We start from the raw sequence: 26,238 nt of genomic DNA on the forward strand, positions 1-26,238 counted from the left end.
TGCTGTAGAGAACATGTGCCCCGCATTTACTGTGCACTAGGCACTGTTCCCAGCACTTCACAGGTATTAACTCATCCTCATAACAACCCCAGGAGGAAGGCATAATTATCCCCACTGTAGAGATGTGGAAATTGAGGTCCAGAGAGGTTAGTGACTTTCCAAGGTCACACAGCTTTGGTTGGTGGAGCCAAGCTTCTAACACAGGCCCCAGTCCTCACTCTGAGCTACCACTCTGTGATGCCTCAGAGAACAGAGCGGGATTGGGGTGGGGTGGGGGCTCGGGGCAGTCAGTATGTATACCCACACCCTGCCCCTGACCCCCCATCCAGGCAGGCTGGGGTCAGGGCCGCTCTCTCCCAGGAAGGGCCCACCCCACCAAGCTGGTTCCAGCTGTGGGGATGGGTGGAGGGGCAGGTGGCCTGGGGGAGGTGGTGCCACCCTCCATAGCTGGTTGTGCCCACTGTCCCCAGTGAGGTGACAGACAGCTTGCTGGAGGACCTCATCGCCACCCACCTGGTGCTGCCTAACCGCGTGACTGTGCCTGTGAAGAAGGGGCTGGACGTGACCAACCTGCGCTTCCCTCTGCCTTGTGTGAGTACCCGCACTGGCTGCCGAGCGCTGGGCCTGGAGCTGAGGGACAGATGGGCGGGGGCTTGCATCCTCAGATGGTAATGCTTATTTCTGCCCTGTGGGGGCCTGGTACCCCGTTTTATGGGGCTAAGATTGAGTCTCAGGAACGTTGAGTGACTTGCCCAAAGTCACCCATCTTGGGAGGGACAAAAGCCCAGGGGCCATTCCTTCCCGGATCTTGGTCCCCTACTTCCTGTGGGCAGTCACCCTCGCCCCCAGGAAACTCCAGGAGCCCCCCATCGTCCCTTTGGGGACAGGAGGCTGCCGCTCCATTCTTCAGTGGTAGGAAGAACCCTTGTGTCTGCTGGGAAGGAGGAGGTTCAGGGGAGCCAGGACATGGGGCTTCCTCGGGTGTTCAGTGCCCCCGGCCCCTACCCATCCTGGGCCCAGCTCAGGAGACCCCTGAGGACAGCCACGTGGCCTCCCTGCAGAAGGTGCCCTGCTGATGGGCCTGAGCCCTTCAGGCTGGGAGTCGGCCTCGGGAGAGAGGAATGTGCCTTTTTTTTTTTTTTTTACCATCAGTGCCATGTGTGAGGCATCAGCCCACATAGGCCATGGGGTGAGGCTCAGGCCAGCCTTCTCACAGCGACGCGTGGGCCATTTCCCACACCATGCATTTAGCGATCTCAGAATAATCCAGCACCCCACCAACACCACAGCTACCGCAGGCATTCTGTCCTGAGGGGATGTCCACTAGAGACATGCTGTCAAGTTGCTAGGATTTAAATTCACTCAGAATAGTTCCTCTCTGTTTGTGACAAGAGGCCGTGAATATTTACATGGATTTGTTTCCTTCCATTTTCTGTTTCTAGGGTTTAATTTTTTACCTTGACTTCTTTTTATAATCATGTAAAATATCTTCATGCTTCTAACGTTCAATACGACAAGCAGGTTGTACTTTGAGGAGTCTGGCTTCCCCGTTCCCTCCACCTGAGTCCCCGCTTCCCCCATGAGTAGTGGTTTGTCCTCCCAGTATTTTTCATTACGTGTTTTCTAATACGAGCAGGTACATGTATGTGCTTGTGTGTCCATACCTGATTACACTGGCAGACCCCCGTCTTGGATGGGTGGCAGCACGCGACAGCTCTCCTCACCTTGCTTTTATCATTTGTGTGTCATGACGGCCACTCGGTGACGCTGTAGGACGCGGTACTCCGCCACGTGAATGTACCGCATTTATGTAACTAGTTCTCCACTGATGGACGGTTGAGTTATGTCTAGTCCTTTGCTATTTCAGATAGTGCTGTCTTGAAGAGCCTTGTACGTGTCTCTTTATATTTTTGCCAATATGCCTTTAGGATAGATTTTGAGAGGGGATTGCTGGGTCAAAGGGCAAGTGCATATGTATTTACTGTTATTTAAAAGAAATAGTTCTAGGCAGGAGGCCTGCTGGCCCCTTGAACTGTGTTTTTCCTAATTCCTGTGCTCTGTTCTGCTGTATGACATAGCCAGGGTGGCGGGAGTGGGGGAGTCAGTGTGGGGCCTTTTATGAGCACAGGGACCCACCGCCAGTAGCACGCAGTGCCTACAGGGGTGTGGACACCCAGGCACTGGGCAGAAATGATACTGGACCTGGGTCTACGTGCAGGTTGGAGATGGGGCTGGAACATAGGAGGGAACCTGCTTGGGTAGCTTGGCAGTTGGCACAGGAGGAGGAAATGGCTGCAGTTGAATAGGCCATGCACGCAGCAGGTCCGAAGGCTGGGAGGGTCGGGAGGCTGGGAACTCGGGCTGGCATCGTGACGCGGTGGACGGAGCCCTGGGCCCTTCCATCACCTGCTGCATGGCCTTGGCCAGGAGGCTGCCATCTCTGGCTTCTGTGTCCCAATCCAGACTTGGGAGAGGGTGAGACGGGGCTGGGGTGATAGCTGGTGGCTTTAGCTCTGATGTTGGGGGCCTTGAGGGCCCTGAGACAGCTCTGAGCCCCGGGCTGGGGCATTTTCCAGGGGGTTATCAGAGTCCACTTGCTGGAGGCGGAGAAGCTGGCCCAGAAGGACAGCTTCCTAGGGATCCGGGGCAAGTCAGACCCCTACGCCAAGGTGAGCATCGGCCTGCAGCATTTCCGGAGCAGGACCATCTACAAGAACCTGAACCCCACCTGGAACGAGGTGTTTGAGGTGAGGCTCTCCTGGCTGCTCTCAATGCACTCGGGGCTTCATTCTGGGTCGTGCTGGCCAAACAAGGGAGGGTCTCACCTTCCTGATTCTCACATGCTGAGGGGCAATGCCAGGCCAGAGGCGTGGGCCCTGCAGACAGATGGGTCTGTGTAACTCCTATCTCCCATGTCCACCAGGCCCCCGAGGCGGGTGTCTGCTGGAGGGCCGGCTTATAGACGGACTCAGCTTTGTTGGAAGTGTTCAAATCAAATCAAAGAATCTCAGGGGCAGTTCTGTGTGTCCTCTCAGTCTCCCCTGCCAGAGCCAGACACTGGGAGGCTGAAGTTCTTCCTGAAGTTCAGTCACCATCCCTACCTACCGTACGAGGGGGAGGCCCCACCTGCTGAGCCCTCTGGAAGCTGCAAGCACGGGGCAGAGCACAGGGCGGCCACCGTCCCGAGCAGCCTCTGCCCCAGGCTGCCACAAGCGGCCCTTCATCCTCCTCTTCCCAGAGGAGAAGGCATCACTCCCTTCTTACAGGCGGGGTCCTCCAGGCACTGAGAAGGGCAGGAACCTGCCCAGGGCTCCGAGCTGCCAGGTGGCAGAGCTGAACTTGGCTCCGTGGGTGTCATGCCTGAGGTTGGCTTCACCAGACCTTGTGGCCTGCAGGTCAAGTCGCCTCTCTTTCCTTCCAGTTCATAGTGTATGAGGTCCCTGGGCAGGACCTGGAGGTGGACCTGTACGACGAGGATCCTGACAGGGATGACTTCTTGGGCAGGTGAGGAGGAGGGCCGAGCTGGGCCTGGGGGCAGAGGTACCCCTGCTCCCACCCCTCAGGGACCTGCGACCTCACTGGTTACTCTGCCGAGGTGACTGTGCCAGGCAACCGGCCCCATCATTCCGCATTGTTGCCACACCCCTCCTCCCCAGATGTCTCCCGAGTGCCCAGCCCTGGGCTCGGCCCTGGGGGTACAGAGAGGACCCCAGGGTCTGTGTACCATGGGCTCAGCTTTGTGTGCTGCTCATTACGTGCCCAGAGTCCCCTTTGGGAGCAGTGGGCAGGGGCAGGGCTGGCATGGGCACCAGGCCCTGGGGCCAAGGCACCCTGTCTGCTCACTCAGGGGCGGAACACAGACCTCAGGGCTGTGGAGGGTACAGGAAATAACTGGGGTTGGGGCTGGCTATCAGAACTCCAAAGGTACATGGGTTTTGATCCAGCCGTCCCACCTCCAGGAATCTCCTGTAAAATAAAAGCGTTATACCTGAAATGCTGAGTGCAGACTTGCCTTTGGCAAAAGAAGCAGCTGGAAATAACATGTGTGCAGCTCAGAGGACATTGGTCGAATGTTTGAATAAATTTGTCATTGCCAAACCACCAGATACCCTGTAGCTTTTAAAAATGATGAGTAGGATCTATGTAAGTTGACCTTGAGGACATTTGTTATTTGTCTAAGCAAGTGGGGGAAGTTGGGCTGACCTGAACAGTTGATTCATCTTTCCAGGGAGGGCAGTCATATACATGTTGGCCTGTGTTTGCATGGAAGCGACAGCAGACTGAGTGCACTAGTTGTCTCAGAGGCTGGGATTAATAGGCAGCAGAAAAGAGTTTTACCCAAATCTTCACATTCCCAAATTGTGCAGCTTGTTTCCATGAACATGTGATTTTTAAAAGTAGTAACAAAATGGGAGGGGCACAATCTGACAGCCCAAAAAATAACTTACCACCAGATGTTACTTATCATTTAAAATTTTCCATCCAAATGAAAGTAGTTGTGGTTTGTGTAGTGTTGCAGATTAGAAGTGTCTTGTGGTTCATGTTTTATGTAACTGATTTCAAGTGTGTTTTAAGCTCAAGCACATTTCTAACAGTCACACAGAGTTAACCTCCCTTCCGGCTGTGAGGACCTTCCAGTTGGACTTAGGTCGGGGTAGGTGGGAGACATGCTGTGAACGAGGGTGTTACTGCCTTTCACGTATATGCCAACTAGACTTATTCCCTGGAGGGCATCTGGGGCAGTTTTGGAAATGGAGGGGCATTTGGAGTTGTTACAGTGACCGCAGGAGGTGGTGCCACTGGCAATTTAGAGGGCACAGGACTGGGAAGCTAAATTCCTGCAACGCATGGGCAGTTTTGCACAATGAAGAATCATCCGAGCCAAAATGCCAGTAGCAGCGTCCCTGAGGAATCCAGAGCCAGTGTTTCCAGCAGCGTCTGTTTATTCCCCTCTGGAGATCAGAGCTGCCTGCCCCCAGGGTGGCACACCTGATGGGAGCAGCCTATGGTTAGACAGTCCTTCCTCTGAGCTCAGAGCAGTCTCCCATTCATTCCTTGGGATGAATAAGGTCCTCTGTCAGGAGGCCCCCCTCAGATACTTGAAAGATCCCAGGGTGGGCTCCACGCCCTCGGCTTCTGCCACCTCTGTGCCGAGCTGACCTCCCCCTCCCTGTGTCTTCCAGCCTGCAGATCTGCCTTGGGGACGTCATGACCAACAGAGTGGTGGATGAGGTAGGATTGGTGCCCGCAACTCCCTCCCTGTGGGCGGCGCTGTTTCCACCCAGAAGTGTAGCACTTCTGCCCTCCTGGTCCCTCTGCACCGTCTGGGCTGGTTCACCTCCTCCCTGAAGCCTCTCTTAGGGCCCTACTGGGTCCCAGACTGAGCTGCCTGGAGAGTCAGCAGTGTCTCTGGCCCTTTTCCTAAGCTCCCCCATCCCCTCCCCGCAGTGGTTTCCCCTGAACGACACAACCAGCGGGCGGCTGCACCTGCAGCTTGAGTGGCTCTCCCTGATTGCAGACCCGGATGCTCTGACTGAGGTGAGCGTGGGGTGCTAGGGCTCCCTGGCAGAAAGGCGGAGGGGGTACTTGTGGCAGGACTGGGCCTTCTGTGAGCTGTGCGCATGGGGGCGGGGGGAGGGAGGGAGATGAAGCCCCCAGACCTTGCCCAGAGCCCTCCGGCCAGCCCCACCCTCTGAAGAGCGTGGGCACACAGGGCGGGTGGAATCCCTAAAAGCTGCCAGCCCAGTTCACAGACAAGTCTACAGATCCTGACTTGAATCTGTCATGCTGTAGTTGCATTTTCAGCTTCAGCAAAGGGCTAGGTTGTGAGGGACAATGTGGCCAGTTTGGAGTGCAAGGCTTCTCCAAAGCCAGCCTGCATCACCTGCTGCCGGGGGCACCTCATGAGAGTCTGTGTCTGCTTGTAGGGCCACGGGAGCCTTTCCACTGCCATCCTCGTGGTCTTCTTGGAGAGTGCCTGCAACCTGCCGGTGAGTGATGACGTGGCCAGAGTGTCACACACACCTGGCCTTGGGCCCATCACTTTCAAACGTCCACATGTTGCTGATTCACCCTTTCTTCTCGTGCTGCAGAGAAACCCTTTCGACTACCTGAATGGCGAGTATCAAGCCAAAAAGCTCTCCAGATTTGCCAGGGTACGTGTGTGTGTGTGTGTGTGTGTGTGTGTGTGTGGCTGAAAACGCGAAAGAAAGTCACAGCTCCTTTCCCCCAGAGTAACCACTGCCCCGTGTCTTCTAGGCGACACTGTGCACAAGGCGTGGGGATGATGAGAACTGCCATTTACCGAGTCTGCCGTGTGCCGGGCACTGGGCTTGGCAGCTCCTCCCCACACCCGTTATGCCTGAGTCCCGTGACTGTGTCTGTTTTTATTGCCATTTGAAAATAGGACCCAGAAGTCTAAATGCCTGGGTCACACAGCTAAGGGGGACCTGGAACACGACTCCACCCTGTTGGTGTCCACAGCTCTAGGGAACAAGAGTCTGTGCCCAGCCAGGCCCAGCTCTGACCTCAGCTTGGAAGCTACCCCCAGGGTCAGCCCTGTCCAGGTGCTGCCACAGGGATGGCAGCCCGGGCCTGGGAGCACCAGGGGAGCCTTCTCTCAAAGGAAGTGGTTGGGTGGCCTCAGGTCCCACTGGCGCTCCTGGGGGCTGGGAGGCAGGGTCTCAGGCTGGCACTGAGGGTACCAGCTCCATTCTGTGGATTTGCCTCCTCACAGAATAGAGTCAGCAGAGACCCTTCTTCCTATGTGAAGCTGTCTGTTGGCAAGAAGACACACCTGAGCAAGGTAAGACAGCTTGGCATGGAGCCAAGGACTAAGGAAATGGGGGCCACCTTTTCAGGGACAGAAGCAGAAGGGAATTGGCTTGCACTGTATGCCTGGTCAGTGCCAGCACACGTCCTAGGCACTTCATAGTGTCTTCAAACTAACCTCTGACAGTCGGAGATCAGTGACTGGCCTAAGGGCACATGCTAGAAAGCAGCAGAACTAAGGTTCAAGCTCAGGCGTGGCTCCAAGCCTATGTCCTTTCCACCGCCCCAGCAGCAGAAATCCGGCGGGCCTCCTCCCCCTGGAAGTGAGCTCTAACGCTGGTGTGATTTCAGCCCCTGTGAGACTTCCTGGCACAGCTCTCCTTGCTTTGAGGCTGGCCCGCCCGCCCTAGCCCCCTCCACGAGCTGCAGTGCGCAGCGGTCTGTTCCTGGGCAGACACAGAGTAGGTTCCCAAAGACATCAGGTGGCCAGAGTGAGAGCAGAGGGCACTGGTTTCCAGCTGTGCCCAACCTGACCCTTCAGTGATCTCTCCTCCTCCTGTCCCCAGACTTGTCCCCACAGCAAGGACCCTGTGTGGAGCCAGGTGTTCTCCTTCTTCGTGCACAACGTGGAGACTGAACAGCTGCATCTGAAGGTTTGCTTGAAGTTGGGCTTTTAGAACAGAGCTAAGAGGTGTCTGAGCCAGGAGGGGTGGAGAGCTTGAGCGGCTCCTCTGGCTATAAAGTCAGACCCTTGTGTGTGGAAAAGGATGCTGAGGGCCCACAGCTTCATGAGGCTGGTGCCCAAGGTCATTGAGTAAAAGGCTGTGGAAGCACAAACCCTCAGGTCCCTTGGTGCTCCCTGCAGGAGTCTTTCTGGTTGTTACATGGCACCCAGTGTGGCCTGAGTTGGCATTTAGCTAGAACATTAATGATGATTTACTTCTTTAAAAAATATTTAACCTTCACAAAAGATCTGTGAAAGAGGTAACTTCTTTACACATGAGCAAATAGAGGCTCAAATGATGACTCGTCCAAGATGTCATGACCAACAAACGGTAGAACCGGGGTATCTGGGGGCCCTGAGCCCTGCCTGGATGTCCCATCAGGGAGCAGCACAGCTCATCGGTCCCTAAAGCCCTGATGGCCCCAGGCATTTGACAGACTTGCCTCATATAGATCAGTTGTCTACAGAGTCACCCTCTTGCTCTGACTGCAGGCAGGGACCAGGCCTGACTCCATTCCCAGTTTCAGAACAGGACCAGAGGCCAGTAGAAGCACAGTGTATTCTTACTGAAGTGAGCTCAGACTTGGTTGGTGCCCAGAGAGTGGCGGTGGTGAGGGTGGGGCTTGGTTATCATCTTGTGTTATGACTGGCCCACTGCCCAGGTGCTTGATGATGACCAAGAATGTGCTCTCGGAGTGCTGGAGTTCCCGCTGTGCCAGATTCTCCCCTGTGCAGACCTCACCCTGGAGCAGCGCTTTCAGCTGGACCACTCAGGCCTGGACAGCCTCATCTCCATGCGGCTGGTGCTTCGGGTAAACCTTTCCCCTCTTCCCCCAGGGGAGGCAGGGGGTGGACTGTCCCAGCACTAAGTATACCTACACTGTGCTGGGAAGCAGCTCAGAGGTGATTCACAGTTTTCATCAATTCCAGAATATTGTCAGCTCTTGTCTCTTCAAATATTGCCTCTCTCAATCTTTAATCTCTTGTTGTTATGATGGACCTTCTCATCCTTTCCATGGCTTGACCTGACCTTCACATTCTCCATCTCTTCACCTCTTGGTGCTACATTCTAATTTTCTCAGACCTGTCTTCCAGACCGCTCATTCTTTCTTTGGCTATGGCTAATCTGCTGTTTAACCTGTTCAGTGTTTATTTCAAAGGCTGTTTTTCATGTTTAACCTTATCCTTTCCAAATCTAGAATGTCTTTTTTTTGTTGTTGTATTTTATTATATTTTCCGTGTGTCTATTTCTTCTGTAATCATTTGAAAATGCTTATAATGTATGTCTGTTAATTCTGTTATCTGAAGATCTTGGGAGTTAAATTTTGATGTCTGTTTTATCTGATGCTTTCTCATGGTGACTCATTTCTCCGCTTGGTAACTTGTGTTGCAGACATCTGTTCACTGTTCCTTTGTGGACTGGATTGAGGTGGTTCACTTCCAAGGAAGTTCTGCTTTGGCTGCAACCAAGCACCTCAGGGGCATTACAAACCTGGGTCCACTTTTAATTTGGGGTTTCAAGACCCCACAGGTCATAGAAGTATGAAAATTCACAGGAGACAGGCCTGTAAGGTGCCATTCTTATTCTCAGTTAAGACTGTATTTACCCCCAACCATCAGTCTTTGCTGGTGGGCAGAATGTTTATTTATTCTTCACTACTTTTTCACTGAAGACATACCACCTTCATGGGTCCTACATTGACCCAAGGCCTCTTCTAACCTCTTGGATTCCAGGGTTAATAAATGACCCTGAGAAAGTTAACCTTTATTTTTCAGTTCTCTTACTCTTTTTTTTTCAGCTTAGTGTTTTTTTTTTTTAACCTAGTGGTTTATTTGTGAATTTGGCTATGCATATAAAAGTATATTTGTTTCATTTTATTGAGCATTCCTAACATGAGGTTTTTCAGAATATTTTGACTACCATATTGCTGCAAATGGAAGTTCCCTGAAAGTGTCTTAATGATTGATGGAAAAAGAGGAAGGAGAAACACAATGGCTGAGGTTTGAAACCTTGGTGCTAGGAGCACAGGGTTGTGACTGGATAGGAAACACATTCTAGGGAAAGCAGTGGTGAATAAGATGACAGCCAGAAATGAGCATATCCAGAAGGCAGCTGGTGATACATGTGAAGGTTAAGGCGAGCGCAAGACTGTGGGTGTAGGTCTAGAAGTCTTCTGCACAGAGGAAAAGTGCAGGAAAAGTGAGAATGGGCAGGGCTCCAGCAGCCATTCTGACTGTAGTGAGAGAAGGTGGCCAGGACTGAGTCTGCATGAAGACTAGTGAGGCAGGAGGAAGGGGAAAGACAGACAGTCTAGTCAGAGGGAGACAGAGGCCTGGAGAGGTTAAGGAAGATACGTTCTGGGGGTAAAAATCCATTGGATTGGGCAGTCAGGAAGAAACTGAGTTTTGAGAAAATTGTTCCTTCCAGAAAAGAGGAGAAGGAACCATTTCCCAGAGGTGAAGGTGAGAGCAGAGGAGGAAGTAGAAGTGGCGGGCCAGCCCACAAACAACCCTGTCATCTGCTTGCAGTTCCTGCACGTGGAAGAACGAGAGAGGGGAAGCCCATACACTGGACCTGAAGCCCTCAAGAAAGGCCCTCTGTTCATTAAGAAGGTGGCCGCCAACCAGGGCCCTAGAGCCCCACCTCAGGGAGAGAGCCCTGCAGATTTGCCACGTCCCCCAGACCCTGTTTCTGATACCAAGGAAGCCTCCAAGAGCACCACAACCCCCCCCAGTGCCACCACTGCTGCCACGAAGCCCATGCCTCAAGAGACGGGCCCAGAGCCCAAAGGCAAGGACAGTGCCAGAGGGGTCTGTGCGCCCGTGGGGGAGAAGAAGAGTATGGCCACCATCTTCCTGACTGTCCCAGGCCCCCACTCTCCAGGGCCCATCAAGTCACCCAGACCCATGAAATGCCCTGCCTCCCCATTCGCATGGCCGCCCAAGAGGCTGGCTCCCAGCATGTCCTCGCTCAACTCCCTGGCCTCTTCCTGCTTTGACCTGACAGATATCAGCCTCAACATTGAGTATGCACCTCTCTGCTTCATCTTTTCTAAAATCACCTGCATGAAAAGTACCTCCCTGGATGGAAAAGTAGATATGGACTTACTTTTCTGTGCAAGTTCTGATTTTTCACAAAATGGCTTCACAAGAGGCAGCACAGTGGAAGAGAAAGAACACGGGGGAGAAAGAGAGCGCATCTGTACCTGCCAAAAGTCTGGCGGGGCTCTAGCTACATACCAGCTGTAACGTACATGCTGGACTTCGGTTGTTAAGGTCCCTTCCTTACAGGCAGAAACATATCCTGAATTAAAGAGCTATACTGGGATGATATGGAAAGTTTAGAATGTGGAATTATACAATCAGTGGCTGTTATTAAGTGTTTACTCTGGGCTTATCATGTTATTTAATTCGATCTTTACAACAATTCTCCAAGACAGAACTCATTACCATAAAGGTTGAATAACTCCCCCAAGGTTCCACAAGAAATTACGGTAGAAAGGCAGATCGACTCCAGGGTTCGTGTTCTTCCTGCTGTGAAGTAGGATAATCACACACGAATGCTGGAGAGAACTGACTTCTGACTACAGGAAACCTCACTAAGGATTATTTTATTAACTCACATGGCTCCGTGTTCCGAAAGCAGATATATATGCTTCTGTCGTGGGGGTGGTAGGAGAGGCCAGCACTTGTCATGGCAGAGAAGTGACAAGTCCTTTCTTTACAGAGGCGGGGACCTCAGGCAGCGAAGGCTGGGTGAGATTCAGCTCACGGTGCGCTACGTGTGTCTGCGGCGCTGTCTCAGCGTGCTCATCAATGGCTGCAGGTACAGGGCTGCCAGGGCCAGCACGGGTGGCCGGCAGCGTCAGGAGACCACGAATCCGGGTGGGGGTACTCGGAGCAATGGCAGGGGCAGGCAGCCCCAAAGTAGACAAGTCATGTATTTGGAAGGAATGAGGCTTGAAGGCCTGCATGCTGTGTAACCAGGTCCTCGATGGTGCTGATGGGCCCCAGAGCCCAGGGCTTTGCTCAGACCCACCCACTGCAACGCTGTCTTGTGGGACAGGGAGCTAGGACACTTTCTTCGGTGAGACTCTTCAACTTCCTTTAGATGGAAAGTACTTGGCTCTACTCCAAACTTTATAAAAACACACGTTTTCAAAACCACGCATCTGTTTGACCTGTAAATTCTTTTGTGTTTTTGGTCATCTAGACTATAGGGCATATTCATCCTCAAGGCCATCTAAAGCTTCACGGCTAGGAAAGCTTTCTCCAAATGAGTATTTTAAGTATTTCACAACCAGGGTCCTTTTTTCTTTAATGTCTTTGAAACCAAACCAGAAACCTGACACCCTGTACCAGCAGTGGAGCTGATCCCTACGTCCGTGTCTACTTGTTGCCAGAAAGGAGATGGGCAAGTCGTAAGAAGACCTCAGTGAAGCGGAAGACCCTGGAGCCCCTGTTTGATGAGACGTAAGTGGCCCAGCTGGCCCGCGTAGAGTGCTTCAGCCGTCCCTGTTTGCCGAGCACCTCTTGTGTGCCCGGCCACCTGCCAGTTGCCAGGAAGGGCTAGGGTTGAACAAGACAACATGGTCTGTGCCTTCATGAAGCTTCTATACGTCAGTGGGAGAAAAGGAGTGCCAGGGAAGTTTAGCAAAACAGCCACCCACTTTTCTTGCCCATAGGGGCTAAAGCTTTCCTGAGTATGAAACATTCCATACCCTTTCTCTTTAAATGAAACCCTTTGGCAGTAAAAGGATTTGAACCTGGTCAAATAGGCTCCCTTTCAATCAAAACTAAACATACCTTGATCTTAAGGACCTAAAACTTCCTCCAAAGCTCCAAGCTCTTTGGCCTGTCTTCCCTCCTGCAGCAAAGTAGGTGGCAGGTGAAAGATACTCTCCCCTAGTTTGTCCACCCATGTCCTTGGGGACAAAACTGGTAGACAGAATCTAATCACGTTTCTTGCTTTTGATAGGTCTGTGGTGGCAAGTCTTATCCTAAATATTCCTATTTTTGATTTCAAGTTGACCACAAGGAATAGAAGTCAGAATCTCATCACTGCTCCCTTCTGCTGTGGGATCCTGAGAACATTTCTAGCTAGCCTAGGAAGATATACCTAAGCAATGTTGATTTCCTCTTATCTTGGTCCATAACTACTCATTTTAAAAAGACTAAGTCCTTTTTGGGCCATATCGAAAAATATGTTTCTTCAAGAACTGCACTTTGCATTCTTCAATATCTAGATTCAGGGAGAGAGAATTTATTCATTCAATACTTACTGAACACTTTATGCCAGGCACCATCCTATATTCTCAAGCCACACAAGTGAAAAGACTTTGCCTTCAAAAAGAACTGACATAATTGTAAAAGGATGTCAGAATTGCTCTGTGGGAACACAGGAGGTTGTTAGTAATTCTCTCAAAATTCTAACAGCAAGATAAGCCTGGGTTATCTGAGAACTTGTCAACCTCCACCCTAAATAAACCTAGAAGTGAGGAGTCCAGAGGCCTCTTGTTAGGTACATGACACATACCACATATAAATAATTAAAATCCAGAGTTAAAGAGGGAATCTTAAAAGCAGCAAGAGAAAAACAACTAGTTCCATATAAGAGAATGCCCCCTCCCCCATAAGACTATCAGCAGAAACTTTGCAGGCCAAAATGCAATGGCACTTTACATATTCAAAGTGCTGAAAGAAAAAAGCTTCCAACCTAAAATACTCTACTGGGCAGTTACCATTCAGAATTGAAGGGAGAGTTTTCCAGACCGGCAAAAATTAAGGGAGTTCATCACCGCTAAACCAGCCTACTGGAAATTTAAGCTGAAAAAGGATGTTAGTTTAATAACAAGAAAACATACAAAAGTATAAATCTCACTGGTAAAGGTAAATGGTAAAGGTAATGGGATTAATCACTTACAAAGCTGGTATGAAGGTTAAAAAACAAAAGTAATAAAAAAACCCCTGTAACTACAGTAATTAAGGGATACGTACGATAAAAAGATGTAAAATGTGACATCAAAAACATAAAATATGGGGGTGGGGTGAGAATGAAAGTGTAGAGCTTTAGAATCCATTCAAACTTAAGTTATTATCATTTAAAATAGACTGTTATTAGAGAACAACTTATAACTACAAAGCAAAAACCTTTAGTGGGTACATAAAAGATAAAATAAGTATATATCTATCAGTAATTACTTTAAAAGTAAATGGACTAAATTCTCCAAATAAAAGATAGAGTGACTAAGTGGATTCCAAAAAACAAGACCCATGTATATGCTGCCCACCAGAGACTCACCTGAGATCTAAAGACACAGACTGAAAGTGGAAGAATGGAAAAAGATATTCTATGCAAATGAAAACCAAAAGAAAGCCAGGATATAACTATACTTATATCAGACAAGACAGACTTTAAAACAAAGGCTGTAATAAGAGACAAATAAGGGCATTACATAATGATGAAAGGGTCAATCCAACAAGAGGATACAATATTTGTAAATATTTTATGCACCCAACGTAAGAGCACCTAGTAAATAAAGCAAATATTCATAGACCTAAAGGGAGATGTAGACAGCAATACAACAAAGTAGGGGACTTCAGTACCCTACTTTCATCAGTGGATAGATCATCCAGACACATTCAATAAGGAAACTAGCTGTATATGATATATTAAATCCATCTGGTATAACAACTATGTATAGAACATTCCATCCCAAAACAGAATACACATTTTCAAGTACACATAGAGCATTCTCTAGGATAGATCATATGTTAGGCTACTGCAAACAAGTCTTAATAAATTTAAGAAGTTGAAATCTTATCAAGAAATCAAAAAGATACATCTATCAAAATTCATCAAATTGTACATCTGAAATATGTGTAGTTTACAGAAATTATACAATAAAGCTTAAAAATAAAAAACACCTGAGACAAAATGGAAATGTAACATATCAAAAATTATAGGATGCAGCAAAAGCAGTTCTAAGAAGGAATTTCATAGCAATAAACATGTACATCAATAAGCAAAACAAAATAATCTCAAATAAAAAACCTAACTTTACACCTCATGGAACTAGAAAAAGTAGAGCAAAGTCCAAAGTTAACAGTAAATAAAGTAAATAAAGATCACAATGGAAAGAGGCTAAAAAGAAAATTAAATAAGAATCCAAAAGAAGAAGTAAAACTCACTATTTGAAGATGATGCTTTATATAGAGAATCTTAAATATGCCACCAAAAAAACTATTAGAACTAATAATGAATTCAGTAAAATTGCAGGGTACAAAACTAATATACAGAAATCCACTGCATTTCTATATGCTAACAACAAACTATCATAAAGAGAAATTACGAAAATAATCTCATTTACAATTGCATCAAAAAGAATAAAAGATCTAGGAATAAATCTAAGGAGGTAAAAGACCTGTACCTGAAAAAATTATAAGACACTGATAAGAGAAATTGAAGACACAAATGGAAAAATATACCATGCTCATGAACTGGAAGAATTAATCATGTTAAAATGTCCATACTACCCAAAGCAACCTACAGATTGAATGCAATCAAAATTCCAATGGCATTTTTCACAGAAATAAAACAATCCTAAAATTTGTATAGAACCACAGAAGAACCAAAGCAATCTTGAGAAAGATGAACAAAACCAGAGGCATCATGCTCCCTAATTTCAAACTCTATTATAAAACTATAGGAAAAAAAAAAACCCCAGCATGTACTGGCATAAAAACAGAAACAGATGGGGGTGGAGGGTGGGTAGAGCTCAGTGGTAGAGTGTATTCCTAACACGCACAAGGTCCTGGATTCAATCCCTAGTACCTCCATTAAAAAAAAAAAAAAAACCAACTAATTAGCTACCCTCCCCCCAAAAAACCAGATACAGATCAATGGGGGGTGTATTTGTACAGATACAGAAATAAATTCATGCATGTGTGTCAGATTAATTTACAGCAAAGGAGCCAAGAATGTATAATGGGGGAAAAGACAGTCTCTTCAATAAATGGTGTTGGGAAAACTGGACAGCCACCTGCAAAAGAGTGAGACTCAACCACTATCTTACACCATACACAAAAACTAACTCAAAATGGACTAAAGACTGATAAAAGAAATTGAAGAAGACACAAATAGAAAGATATACCAGTAAGACCTAAAACCATAAAACTCTTTTAAGAAAACATAGGTAAGTTAAGCACCTTGACATCAGTCTTGACTCCAGATGTGACACCTAAAGCAAAGGCAACTAAACCAAAAATAAACAAGTGGGACTAAATTAAAGTAAAAGGCTTCTGCACAGCAAAGAAAACCAAAAGCAAAATGAAAAGGCAACCTACTGAATGGAAGAAAATGTAAATCATGCATCTGATGAGTGGTTAATAACTAAAATCTATAAAGAACTCACTCAAGTCAATAGCAAAAAATCAATTTGATTAAAAAATGGGCAGAGGATCTGAATAGACATTTTTTTAAAGAAGACATACAGATGGTCAACAGGTACATGAAAAGATGCTCAACATCATTAACCATACTAGAAAGATTATTGTCAAAAAGACAACAAATAACAAGTGTTGATGAGGATGTGGAGAAAAGAGAATCCTTCTGCACTGTTGGTGGGAGTGTAAATTGGTGCAGCCACTATGGAAAACAGTATGGAGTGTCCTCAAAAAATTAAAAATAGAACTACCATACCATGCAGCAATTCTACTGTGGGTGTTTATCAAAATATAATACTATTTAAAAAAGATAAATGCATCCCCATGTTCACTGTGGCATTATTTATGATAGCTAAGACATGGAAACAACCTAAATGTCCATCCATGAAGGAATGGGTTAAAAAAAAAAAGTACATATATACCATAGAATATTAGTCAGCCATGAAAAAGAATGAAATCTTCCTATTTGCAACAACTTGGATAGACTTTGAGGGCATTATGCTAAGCAAAATAAGTTAGGTAGAAAAAAATACTTACTTATGATCTCACTTATATGTGGAATCTAAAAATACTAAAAGCCAACCAAACAAAAAAACACAAGCTTGTGGATAAAGAGAACAGACTAGTGGTTGCCAGAGGTGGGAGTAGGGTGTGTGTGAAATAGGTGACTTGGATCAATAGGTACAAATTTCCAGTTATAAAATGAGTAATTCATGGGAATATAACATACAGCATGGTGACCATAGTTGATACTGTATTACATATTTGAAAGTAGTAGGACAGTAGATTTTGAAAATTCTTACCACACAAAAAAATTTTTTTGTAACTATGTATGGTAATAGATGTTAACTGGACTCATTGTGGAGATCATTTCACAAGATACACAAATATCGCATCATTATTGTACACATGGAACTAATCTAATGCTAAGTCACTTATATTTCAACTAACAAAATTAAAAGACTTCAAAAAATAGAAATAAGGAGTCCAGAGGCTTCCTGTGAGTACATGATAAAGCCTGTACAGTAAGATTCCTCTGCTTTATTCCACAAGCAGAAGTGGGATGAGGCCACTATTTCCATGCAATTCCAACCTAACTATTCAGCATCCTAGCCCTTATCTGGTCAGAAAAAAACAACTTATAAAGGGGTTGAGGTGGTCCTTTGAAGCAGGCACAGTTCAGAGACAGAAGGGGCAGCTGAAAGAGTGACAATCAGGGTACAGTCAGAGAAAGAAAGATGTGAACCCCAAAGCACAGCAGTCCAAGGGACTTCTCAGAGAGGCAATGGCCTCTTGACACTTGCAGGGTCTGTGAACACAGGACAGGGACTGTCTGCAGCAGGGATGCCCTGAGTGTCTGCTGTGAGTCGGTGCTGTTCTAGATGCTCCTCTCAGTAGTCTCTGTCTTCTGTTTTAAAGGTAGGAAAATGGAATGAAACACTTTAGATTTTCAACAAAATGATTAAAATATATAAATCTCACTTCTTGACTTGTTGCTTCTTAAAGATTTGAATTTTTTGTTCCCATGGAGGAAGTAAAGAAGAGGTCACTAGATGTCGCAGTGAAAAACAGCAGGCCGCTGGGCTCCCACAGAAGGAAAGAACTAGGAAAAGTAAGTACAAGAGGGACTGCCGGTACTTTCCCTCCTGGTAGCTAACTGGACTTCACTGGTGGAACACACCCTTGCAGAAATTGATGGGCCATTATCAGAAGTGACTTCAAAGAAGGTACAGCCAGCCTCATTCAGAGGTTTTTTTGTTATATGTAATTTTAAAAAATATTTAAAAATATTCTTGAAGTAATGTATATAAATTAATATGATAAACCCTATTTTAAGAAACTCAAGAATATCGAAATTCATCATTACACAAGTATTTGAATCTTGACTAGGGTTTAACTATTGATTTGATAAATACAGCATTGTGTGAAGCTTGGGTCTCATTATGTCAAAGTTTTTGCAGTGAATGGGATTTTACTTAAGATAGAAGTAGAGGAAACACAATCCTCAGGAAGATGCCAAAGAGACAAAAAGAATGACCTTTGTACACTCTGTAGTTGTTATATTTTAATAAACACCTTCTTACACATTTTCTAAAACCCACTTCTCATTTTCACAGTGAGGCAACTACTGTGTCTTGCTTAAAATTCTGAATCAGTTACTGAGTAAAGGCAAGTTATTCTCTCTAAAATATACATAAATACCCGAGGTACAACTACAAGCAGCAGTTCACCTCTTCCCAGGGCACTGGGGCAGGGCCAGTACTGTCCTTCTGGAGAGGTTTCCATACTGAAAGCCAAGGAAAAAGAGCTCCTGCTCAAAACCCAACAGGGCCCTTTTTATGGTCAATATGTTTCCTTTTGGTGCAATTTTTGGGAAGGGAACTGACTATTTGTGTGTCTTTAGGTACTGATTGACTTATCAAAAGAAGATCTGATTAGGGGCTTCTCACAATGGTAAGTGAGCCTTTCATTTTATCACATTAATCTGCTACTCAAGTAAGACACTGTCTCAGATAGTTGCCATTTTCTCTCTCCAAAGTTCTTTCCTTTTCAGTACATTTCAGCACCTTTGTTTATCGAGGAGGGAGACAGATTATTACCTTTACTTAAGGCTTCCTGACTGCAGATTTCAGTTACCTACAGGACCTCTGCAAGCTCTAGTCTTAACCCCAGCTGGCCAGCTTACAGAAAGATGGGTTCTGCTGGTCCTACAGAAGCCCAGGCAGGACAGACTAGGCCGCTTTGTCCTCATGCTGCCACAGCAGGCTCTCAACATTAACTCAGGTCCAATCCCATCTCTTACAGGTATGAGCTGACTCCAGATGGACAGCCCAGAAGTTGATGATGAGCAACATTTATTACCTTTATATTAAAATGTGTACATATGTGTATTTTGTAATTTAAATCAGGACAGCCATTTGAAAATACATTTATATACATACATTCTTGCATGCAGTTTAACTGCATGACAAGATAGTATTAGGAAGAGATAAACACATGAAAGGCATCTCTTGGTTGGATTTAATTGTTTAAATCCAGAAAGAAATGGGGTATTAGTGCCTAGTAAATTACCAGCACCTGAGTGGTGAATTTTCGCTTTTGGTAATTACAGACAGTCTGACTTAGGACTTGCCTGAACGTATGCACCAAAAGGGTTCCTGTCTCCAGACACAGGGTGAGGGAGGTCTGTTCCTGGAGCAGCTACCATTATTCCCGAGTAGTGACTGACCAAGGGGGGAGGCTTCTTTTATGAGACTAAATGGGGACTCACCCCAAAGTGCCAAGAGCTAATGATACCTAAGCCCTTCTGGTACATCTCTGCCTGGAGATTTATTCCTGTATCTGATTTGGAACTAAAATGTACTTTCCTGATGGCAACAATGTTGTAGTGATATACCTAAATACCTTAAACTAAGTACTCCAGGATGGGATGGCCTGGGACCCAGCAGGTGGCATTATTCCATAGGAAAATATAAGCTGAGTTCCAAACCCAGGTCTCCTGTCTGCACTCCCAGGGCAGAGCACTGGAGACTGCTGCCCAGTGTCAGTGCCACAGAGAAAAGGGCTTTCTCTGTCTCTCCCAGATGGATTTGGGGATTCTTTGCCACTTTTCCAAGAGACAGCTGGTTTTCCTAAATAACACTTTAAAAACAAAATATGTAAATTGTATATTTAAACAAGTGCCTCTCTTGCATTTCAGACTTTATAAAACCAAATATTCTGGTTTTCTCTGACGTTCCTAGAGGTGTTGTCAAGGTCACATCCTCTTTTCTCTTACCCACTCAGGCAACATCCTTGCCATCAGTTTCCTCTCCGTACCACAGCCTTCACTGCCACTTTTCTGAACAAAATTTTTGTCATGTTACTTGCACTTAGAAATTATCTATTTTCTACAAAACTAAAGCCCACTCCTTAATTTGTGTTTCAGACGTAACATAACCAGGTCTCCAGTTTTTTGCTACTTATATTTATGTGTAGATGCTCTATTCCAGAAAAGTTCAAATATATCCTGCCCCCTAAGCCTACTCACTTCTTAGAGGCCTATCTCAAGCCCACCTCCTCCTGTTCCTGGAGCAGCTGCCAGTATTCCTGGGCAGTGACTCCATTAATCCAGTCCACAGTGAGAGGGCCTCTCCTCCACCCTACCTATAGCATCTACTATCAACATTGTGCATTTTTCATTTTAACAGTTCCCTGCCTTATAGTATTAATTTTTGAAAATGTTTATTAGGTATGTATTAAGGTCACATGCTTAAGAAACGACTTATTGTGTTTGGTATTTAATGTTTGTTTACTCTACAACTGAACTATAAGCTACTTGAACTGATTTTCACCCCCATCATCCAAGACTATGCTAAGTACGTGACAGATGTGTAATAAAATTTTGCTGAGATTTATATTTTCAGTGACAAATTCTCATAATAAAATGGGGCAACTAATGCCTGTCCTGTCTACCTCACATGGCATTGTAATGTTCACTAAACAGACAAGTGTCATACAAATGGTAACGTATCAGAATATAAGGGACCGTATCATAAATCAGGTCCTGAATATTAGCAACCCTAAAACAACTACTGAGAAAAAGACAACAGACAAGTGAAAATCTATCCTTTCTCTTCCAAACACAGAGACAACCTAGTTAAACCACGAACAACATTTATTTTAAACATGGTTAACTGAAAAGTAACACAGGTAGAGTTCCTGGTAATGACCAAAGAGGAAATCTACAGCAGGGGGTAGGAGTTGAAGAGGTGTTTAGGTGTTGAAGAGAACCAGAATTTTCGCATACATCAGGAAAGGAGGCAAGGCTACTCTGTAAGGGACAAGAAGCCTGAAGTTCTGTCATCAGAACGCATCTTGGCTGCCAATGAGGACAAGAAATTGGCTGTCAGCAATGATGGTAACAATCAATTAATCTCTCCTATAGGAAAATAGGGTCTGAAGTTAACACACAATTGAAACCCCCACACCTTAAAACTATAGTGAAAACTGGTTGAGAACCTGGAACTATCTGAAGCCCTGACAGAGGCAACCACACAACTGGCCCTTAGGGTTGCCAGTCCCATCTAGGGCACATGTGTGTCCACTGCAGCAGATAATTCCCACTAAAGGGAGGCTCACAGGCAAACAATTCTTGTTTTAAATTCTTCCTGTTAGGCAACCTGTGCAGTGCAGTTCCCATCTCCTGACTGGATCCTAACTGATAACTGATAAAGTATACATTAAAAAATTTATGATAAAATTTTGCACAGCAAAGGACTAAGGATACCATCAGCAAAACGAAAAGACAACCTACAGAATGGGAGAAAATATTTACAAATGATGTGACTGACAAGAGACTAATTTCCAAACTATACAAACAGCTCATACACCTTAATATCAAAACATACAAGCAACCCAATCAAAAAATGGGCAGAAGACCTAAATGGACATTTCTCGAAAGAAGACATCCAAATAGCGAACAAGCACATGAAAATATGCTCAACATCACTAATTGTTAGAGAATATGCAAATCAAAACTATAATGAGATATTACCTCACACCAGTCAGAATGGCCATCATTAAGTCTTCAAACAATAAATGCTAGAGAGGGTGTGGAGAAAAAGGAACTCTCCTACACTGTTGGTGGGAAGGTAAACTGGTGCAGCCACTATGGAGTTTCCTTAAAAAACTAAAAACAAACTTACCATATGAGCCAGCAATCCCACTCCTGGGCATATATCCAGAGAAAAATAGAATTCAAAAAGACACATGCACCCCAATGTACATAGCAGCACTATTTACAATAGCCAAGACATGGAAACAACCCAAGTGTCCATCAACAGATGACTGGAATATTACTCAGCCATAAAAAAGAACAAAATAGTGCCATTTGCAGCAACATGGATGGACCTGGAGATCACCGTTCTAAGTGAAGCCAGAAAGAAAGAAGAATGCCATATGATATTGCTTATATGTGGAATCTTAATAAAAGGACACAAATGAACGTATCTACAAAACAGAAACAGACTCACAGACATAGAGAACAAACTTATGGTTACCAGGGGCTAAAGGGGGTGGGAAGGGATAAATTGGGAATTTGAATATTGGGGAGTGATGGAAATGTTAGCTATCTTGATTGTGATAGTGGTTTCATTGGTGTATACATCTATCAAAATTCATCAAAGGGTACATCTGAAATATGTGTAGTTTACTGTACAGGAACCATACCACAATAAAGATGTCTAAAAAATTTTTGACATAACCAATAAAATAGAACAACAACAGAAAAATCAACAGAGCTGAAATATAAAATTTCCAAATCAGTAGTGGAGAAGAAAGGGTAATAAAGAGACACCCCCCCTCAAAAAATAGGGAAGGAAAAAAGCAGCATAGAAAAATATGATAAAATGCAAAAGATGATCAAAAGACCTCTAAATATATCTGCAATCACAGTAAACCCACTAGTGAAACCCATGTCAAATTCCATGAAAATAAAGTATAGCTACATGCTATTTATAGATGTTTACTTCAAACACACAGAGGTGTTGAAAATAAAAGGATGAAAAAGATAGAAACCCAAGACACTTTAGATTTCTGTTTACATTAATGGTAGCAAACATTATATCTAATGGTGGAAACATTAGAAGATTTCCTTCTGAAATGTGGAACAAGAAAGGGCTGTTTTCTATCACCACTTCTACTCAGCACTACTGCCTTGTGTAGTAGTAAGGCAAGAAAAAACAGGTATATCAGACCAAAACTGTTGTTATGTACAGACAATATGATCATGAACATAAAAATCCAAAATAATTTAAAGGTAAACTACTAGATTTAATCAGAGAGTTTTTTTAGCAAGGTTGCTAAATACAAAGTAAATATTTAAAAATCAACTGTGGTTCTCTGTTCTTACAACAGAAAGTGAAATTTTAAAAAGATAATTTATGAATGTATAAAAGATCAAATACTATGAACACATCCAACAACAATCCCTATATGAAAATTATGAAACTTTATTAAGAAATGTTAAATAAACCTAACCAAGTGGAGAGTGATGACATATCTGGAGTTTGAAGACCCAACGTTACAGATGCTGATTTCTTCCACTGATCCTATGTTTAAAGAAAGCCAAATAAAAATCCCAGTAAGTTGTACATGTGTCTATCACTTGATAAGCAGATTCAATATACATGGAAATACAAAGGGTAGGAAGCCTTCAAATGGATAACAGTTTATTTTAAAGTTAAAATAATGAAGACAGGGGGGTAGTACTAGTGCAGAGAGAGACAACTGGTCCAAAGGACTAGAAAAGCGTCTGGTAAAAGACACACTCACACATAGGTAACCGAGTTATGGCAGAGGTAGCACTATGAGTAGAGGGAAAATGAGAGATTTTTCAAAAATGGTGCTGAGACAACTGAGTATCCATAATGAAAAATATAAAATGGTCCTTTACTCATACCACATTAGAAAACAAAACAAAACTCCAGGTATATGAGACTAAGTGAACGGCAAAACCATACAGCTGTAAGATAATATAGGAGAATAACCTGACAACTTGTGACTAGAGAAAAATTTCATAAGACACAAAGAGCACTAACTAGAATCTCTACACCTCTAACTCAATTCTCTATATTAAAATTAAGTTCTTCAGTTCATAAAAAGAAAGTAGAGGAAAATGGAAAGAGGACAAAGAAGACAACATCTGCAACACATGGCTCATGTCCCACATATATAAATAACTTATAAATCAATAAGACAGTTCAATAGAAAAATGAACAAAAGACATAAGCACTTCAAAAAAAGAAATACAAATGGCCAACAAAGGCGAGATGTTTAACTTCATTAGTAATCAGGGAAATAAACATTAAAGCCACACTAACACACTACACTGCAAAAAATTTAAAAAGTCTGACTTACCAAAAACTGGTCAGGATGTAGACAATTGGGAACTCTCATATATTAATGGTGGGAGTATAAACTGGTAAATCACTCTGGAAAAAAGTTTGGCATTGTCTTCTAAAGTTGAAATACATATTCTTTGTCAAAGTTGCCACATTATAAATCCCCAGAGGTTCCCTTCACATCCTTTATCTATAGAAACGGTACCACCTCCACTTGTTCAGGACACAGCCTCTGTGACTGTATACAGATGTGTTTTCCTCTAGGACACAGCAATTTTACCTCTTGGATATTGATTCCAGAAAACCTGCACAGAGGTGTACAAGCATGCACATACAAGAATGTTCACAGCAGTCATTCATAACAGCCAAGAACTAGAAACAACCCAAATGTCAATCCCCAGTAGAACAGACAAACGAATTATGGAACATTCATAGAGGAATACTAGGCACCAATGAAATTAAATGATCTGGACCTACAAACAACAACATGGATGAACATAATACTGAACAAAAGAAGAAAAATTTATAAGAATATGTACAAAATGATGCCATTTTTATAAAGTTCAAAAACAGACAAAACTCAGCTACCTTGGTTTAGGCATACAGACAAAAGTGGCAAAATGATTTAAAAAAATAAGTAAGTGATTAACGTAAGTCAGGCTAATGGCTACCTCTTGAGAGAAGGCACATATGGTGTGTGGGAGAGGCTGCTGGAGTGCTGGCAATGTTCTAATTTTTGGTTGTTGCATGGGTGTCCACTTTATTATCATTCATTACACTTGACATTTATGGTTTTTACCACACTGAGCATATGTGTTATATTCTGTAATAAAAAGGATTCATGAAATAAATGAAAAAGAGAAGTAAAAATAGCTGGCAACTATTAATTAAAAGAAAGGACAAAACTGCATTCAAGCTGAGAAGCATAAATAGTAATAAAGAGAGATTAATCTAGAAGATATTATCAACTATGAATTTACTTATAAGTACTTATAAAATAGGCCCAAAATATAAAAAATAAAATTCGACAAGTCCACAGAGATTTCAGTGTCTCCCATAAAGTAACAAATCAATCAGGCAAAAAAATGATAGAAATAAAGTAGATTTAAACAATACAATAGCACTGTATATACTTTTTTTTAAAGCACATGTGGAACATGGGGAAATTCATCACATATAAAGAAGCCACAAAGATTCCACCAAATTGCAAAGTTGCCCAAGGAAGGCTCAGCGTAGTAAGAGAATATGACTCATTATTTGTGAGGAATACAAATAAGTCACTGAGGACACCTCTGTTTGGAAATTCTTTACAAAAATTTTATTTAATATCTCATGCCCTTATAAAAAGTATATTACATCAAGACAGCAAAAAAGATTTTTTTATGAGAGACTTCTATCCACTCATCTATTTTATCCCATAATTCATTCCCTACCCTAACACAATAAAACAATTTTTTCCTTCTTCCTTTTCTTCCTCCTGATCTGAAAGGGCAAGTGTTATGAGGGATATCTTAATAGAATGTGCCACTTGCTTGCCAGGAAAGCAATTGCTTCCTGCTGGCTGGACTTAAGAGAGCCACTGGCATTCCTTGTTCCAGAACCAAAATGTCACTGAACTCTAAACTTAAATGCAACCTATTACTTGCACTATCTCTCCCTGGGTTTCTCTCTTACACACTGTACTTTAAAACAATCTTAAATGTTAAGCACTCAAGAATTGCTTAACAAATGATTAAAGGATCTAAAGTTAACTTCCTACTTAAACTTAGCAACTGTTTTCTATACAAGAAACTCAAAGTTAATAAAAATTTTATGGTTGGAGGACCCAATACAAAGAAGGGGATAAATTCCGAGAATAAATACATTTTATAACCCTTGTCTCAAAGTAAGATCCTACAAAATACTTAAAATGTTAAGAATGGAATTTACACAGTAAAAATGATTTGATTTGTTTTCAGTATGAAAGTATTTTTAATTTCCTTACTGCAGGTACAATGGCATCCAAGTCATCAATTTCTGTAACAGAAAAACAAGAATAATGAAAGAGTAGCTTTATCCAGTGTTAGGCTCAGATGAAATGAGAATCTCTATGCAAAAGCAAACCTCGAACACAAAGGCAACAACACTAGTCTTTCATCCATATGAAATTTTTCTCTGACAGTGGTGATAATATTACTGATTCAGACACAGATGCTTCACTGGGCAGCTCTTTGTAAAAGCTACCACATACCTACAAAAGCATCCTGACTCTGATATTAACCTCAGTAGCAGTGTGCTCTTATTAATAGTTCTTACTAGCCACATTTATGTTATTATGTTACTGCCTCTTTAAATCCGTATAATTACACAGGTGAGCCTCCATGGCGAAACCCCAGGTAGAGGCTGTCTCTCTCCTGGCTCCCCATCTGAGGATTT

The 26,238-nt window shown here is 44.0% G+C and overlaps 2 protein-coding genes across 9 annotated transcripts in view; one reads left to right on the forward strand and one right to left on the reverse strand.

Moving 5' to 3' along the window:
- The window catches only part of ESYT3 (extended synaptotagmin 3), a 48,044-nt gene extending 27,352 nt beyond the window's left edge, over positions 1 to 20,692 (forward strand). For both annotated transcript variants that reach the window (XM_006216062.4, XM_031678230.2), the window contains 16 exons: positions 471 to 591; positions 2,577 to 2,747; positions 3,422 to 3,504; positions 5,184 to 5,232; positions 5,449 to 5,538; positions 5,928 to 5,990; positions 6,093 to 6,155; positions 6,737 to 6,805; positions 7,338 to 7,424; positions 8,158 to 8,307; positions 10,025 to 10,521; positions 11,223 to 11,321; positions 11,837 to 11,968; positions 17,447 to 17,552; positions 18,345 to 18,394; positions 18,746 to 20,692. In XM_006216062.4, coding sequence (XP_006216124.4) covers positions 471 to 591; positions 2,577 to 2,747; positions 3,422 to 3,504; positions 5,184 to 5,232; positions 5,449 to 5,538; positions 5,928 to 5,990; positions 6,093 to 6,155; positions 6,737 to 6,805; positions 7,338 to 7,424; positions 8,158 to 8,307; positions 10,025 to 10,521; positions 11,223 to 11,321; positions 11,837 to 11,968; positions 17,447 to 17,552; positions 18,345 to 18,394; positions 18,746 to 18,782 — 1,867 coding nt within the window. In that variant the 3' untranslated portion in view covers positions 18,783 to 20,692. The remainder of the gene's footprint in view (positions 1 to 470; positions 592 to 2,576; positions 2,748 to 3,421; positions 3,505 to 5,183; positions 5,233 to 5,448; positions 5,539 to 5,927; positions 5,991 to 6,092; positions 6,156 to 6,736; positions 6,806 to 7,337; positions 7,425 to 8,157; positions 8,308 to 10,024; positions 10,522 to 11,222; positions 11,322 to 11,836; positions 11,969 to 17,446; positions 17,553 to 18,344; positions 18,395 to 18,745) is intronic.
- A 4,426-nt stretch (positions 20,693 to 25,118) lies between these two features.
- Positions 25,119 to 26,238, reverse strand: part of CEP70 (centrosomal protein 70) — a 60,663-nt gene continuing 59,543 nt past the window's right edge. For all 7 annotated transcript variants that reach the window (XM_072957552.1, XM_031678252.2, XM_015249352.3 and 4 more), the window contains one exon: positions 25,119 to 25,839. In XM_072957552.1, coding sequence (XP_072813653.1) covers positions 25,778 to 25,839 — 62 coding nt within the window. In that variant the 3' untranslated portion in view covers positions 25,119 to 25,777. The remainder of the gene's footprint in view (positions 25,840 to 26,238) is intronic.

Source organism: Vicugna pacos, chromosome 1, assembly GCF_048564905.1.
Source record: "Vicugna pacos chromosome 1, VicPac4, whole genome shotgun sequence".
Lineage (NCBI taxonomy): Eukaryota > Metazoa > Chordata > Mammalia > Artiodactyla > Camelidae > Vicugna > Vicugna pacos.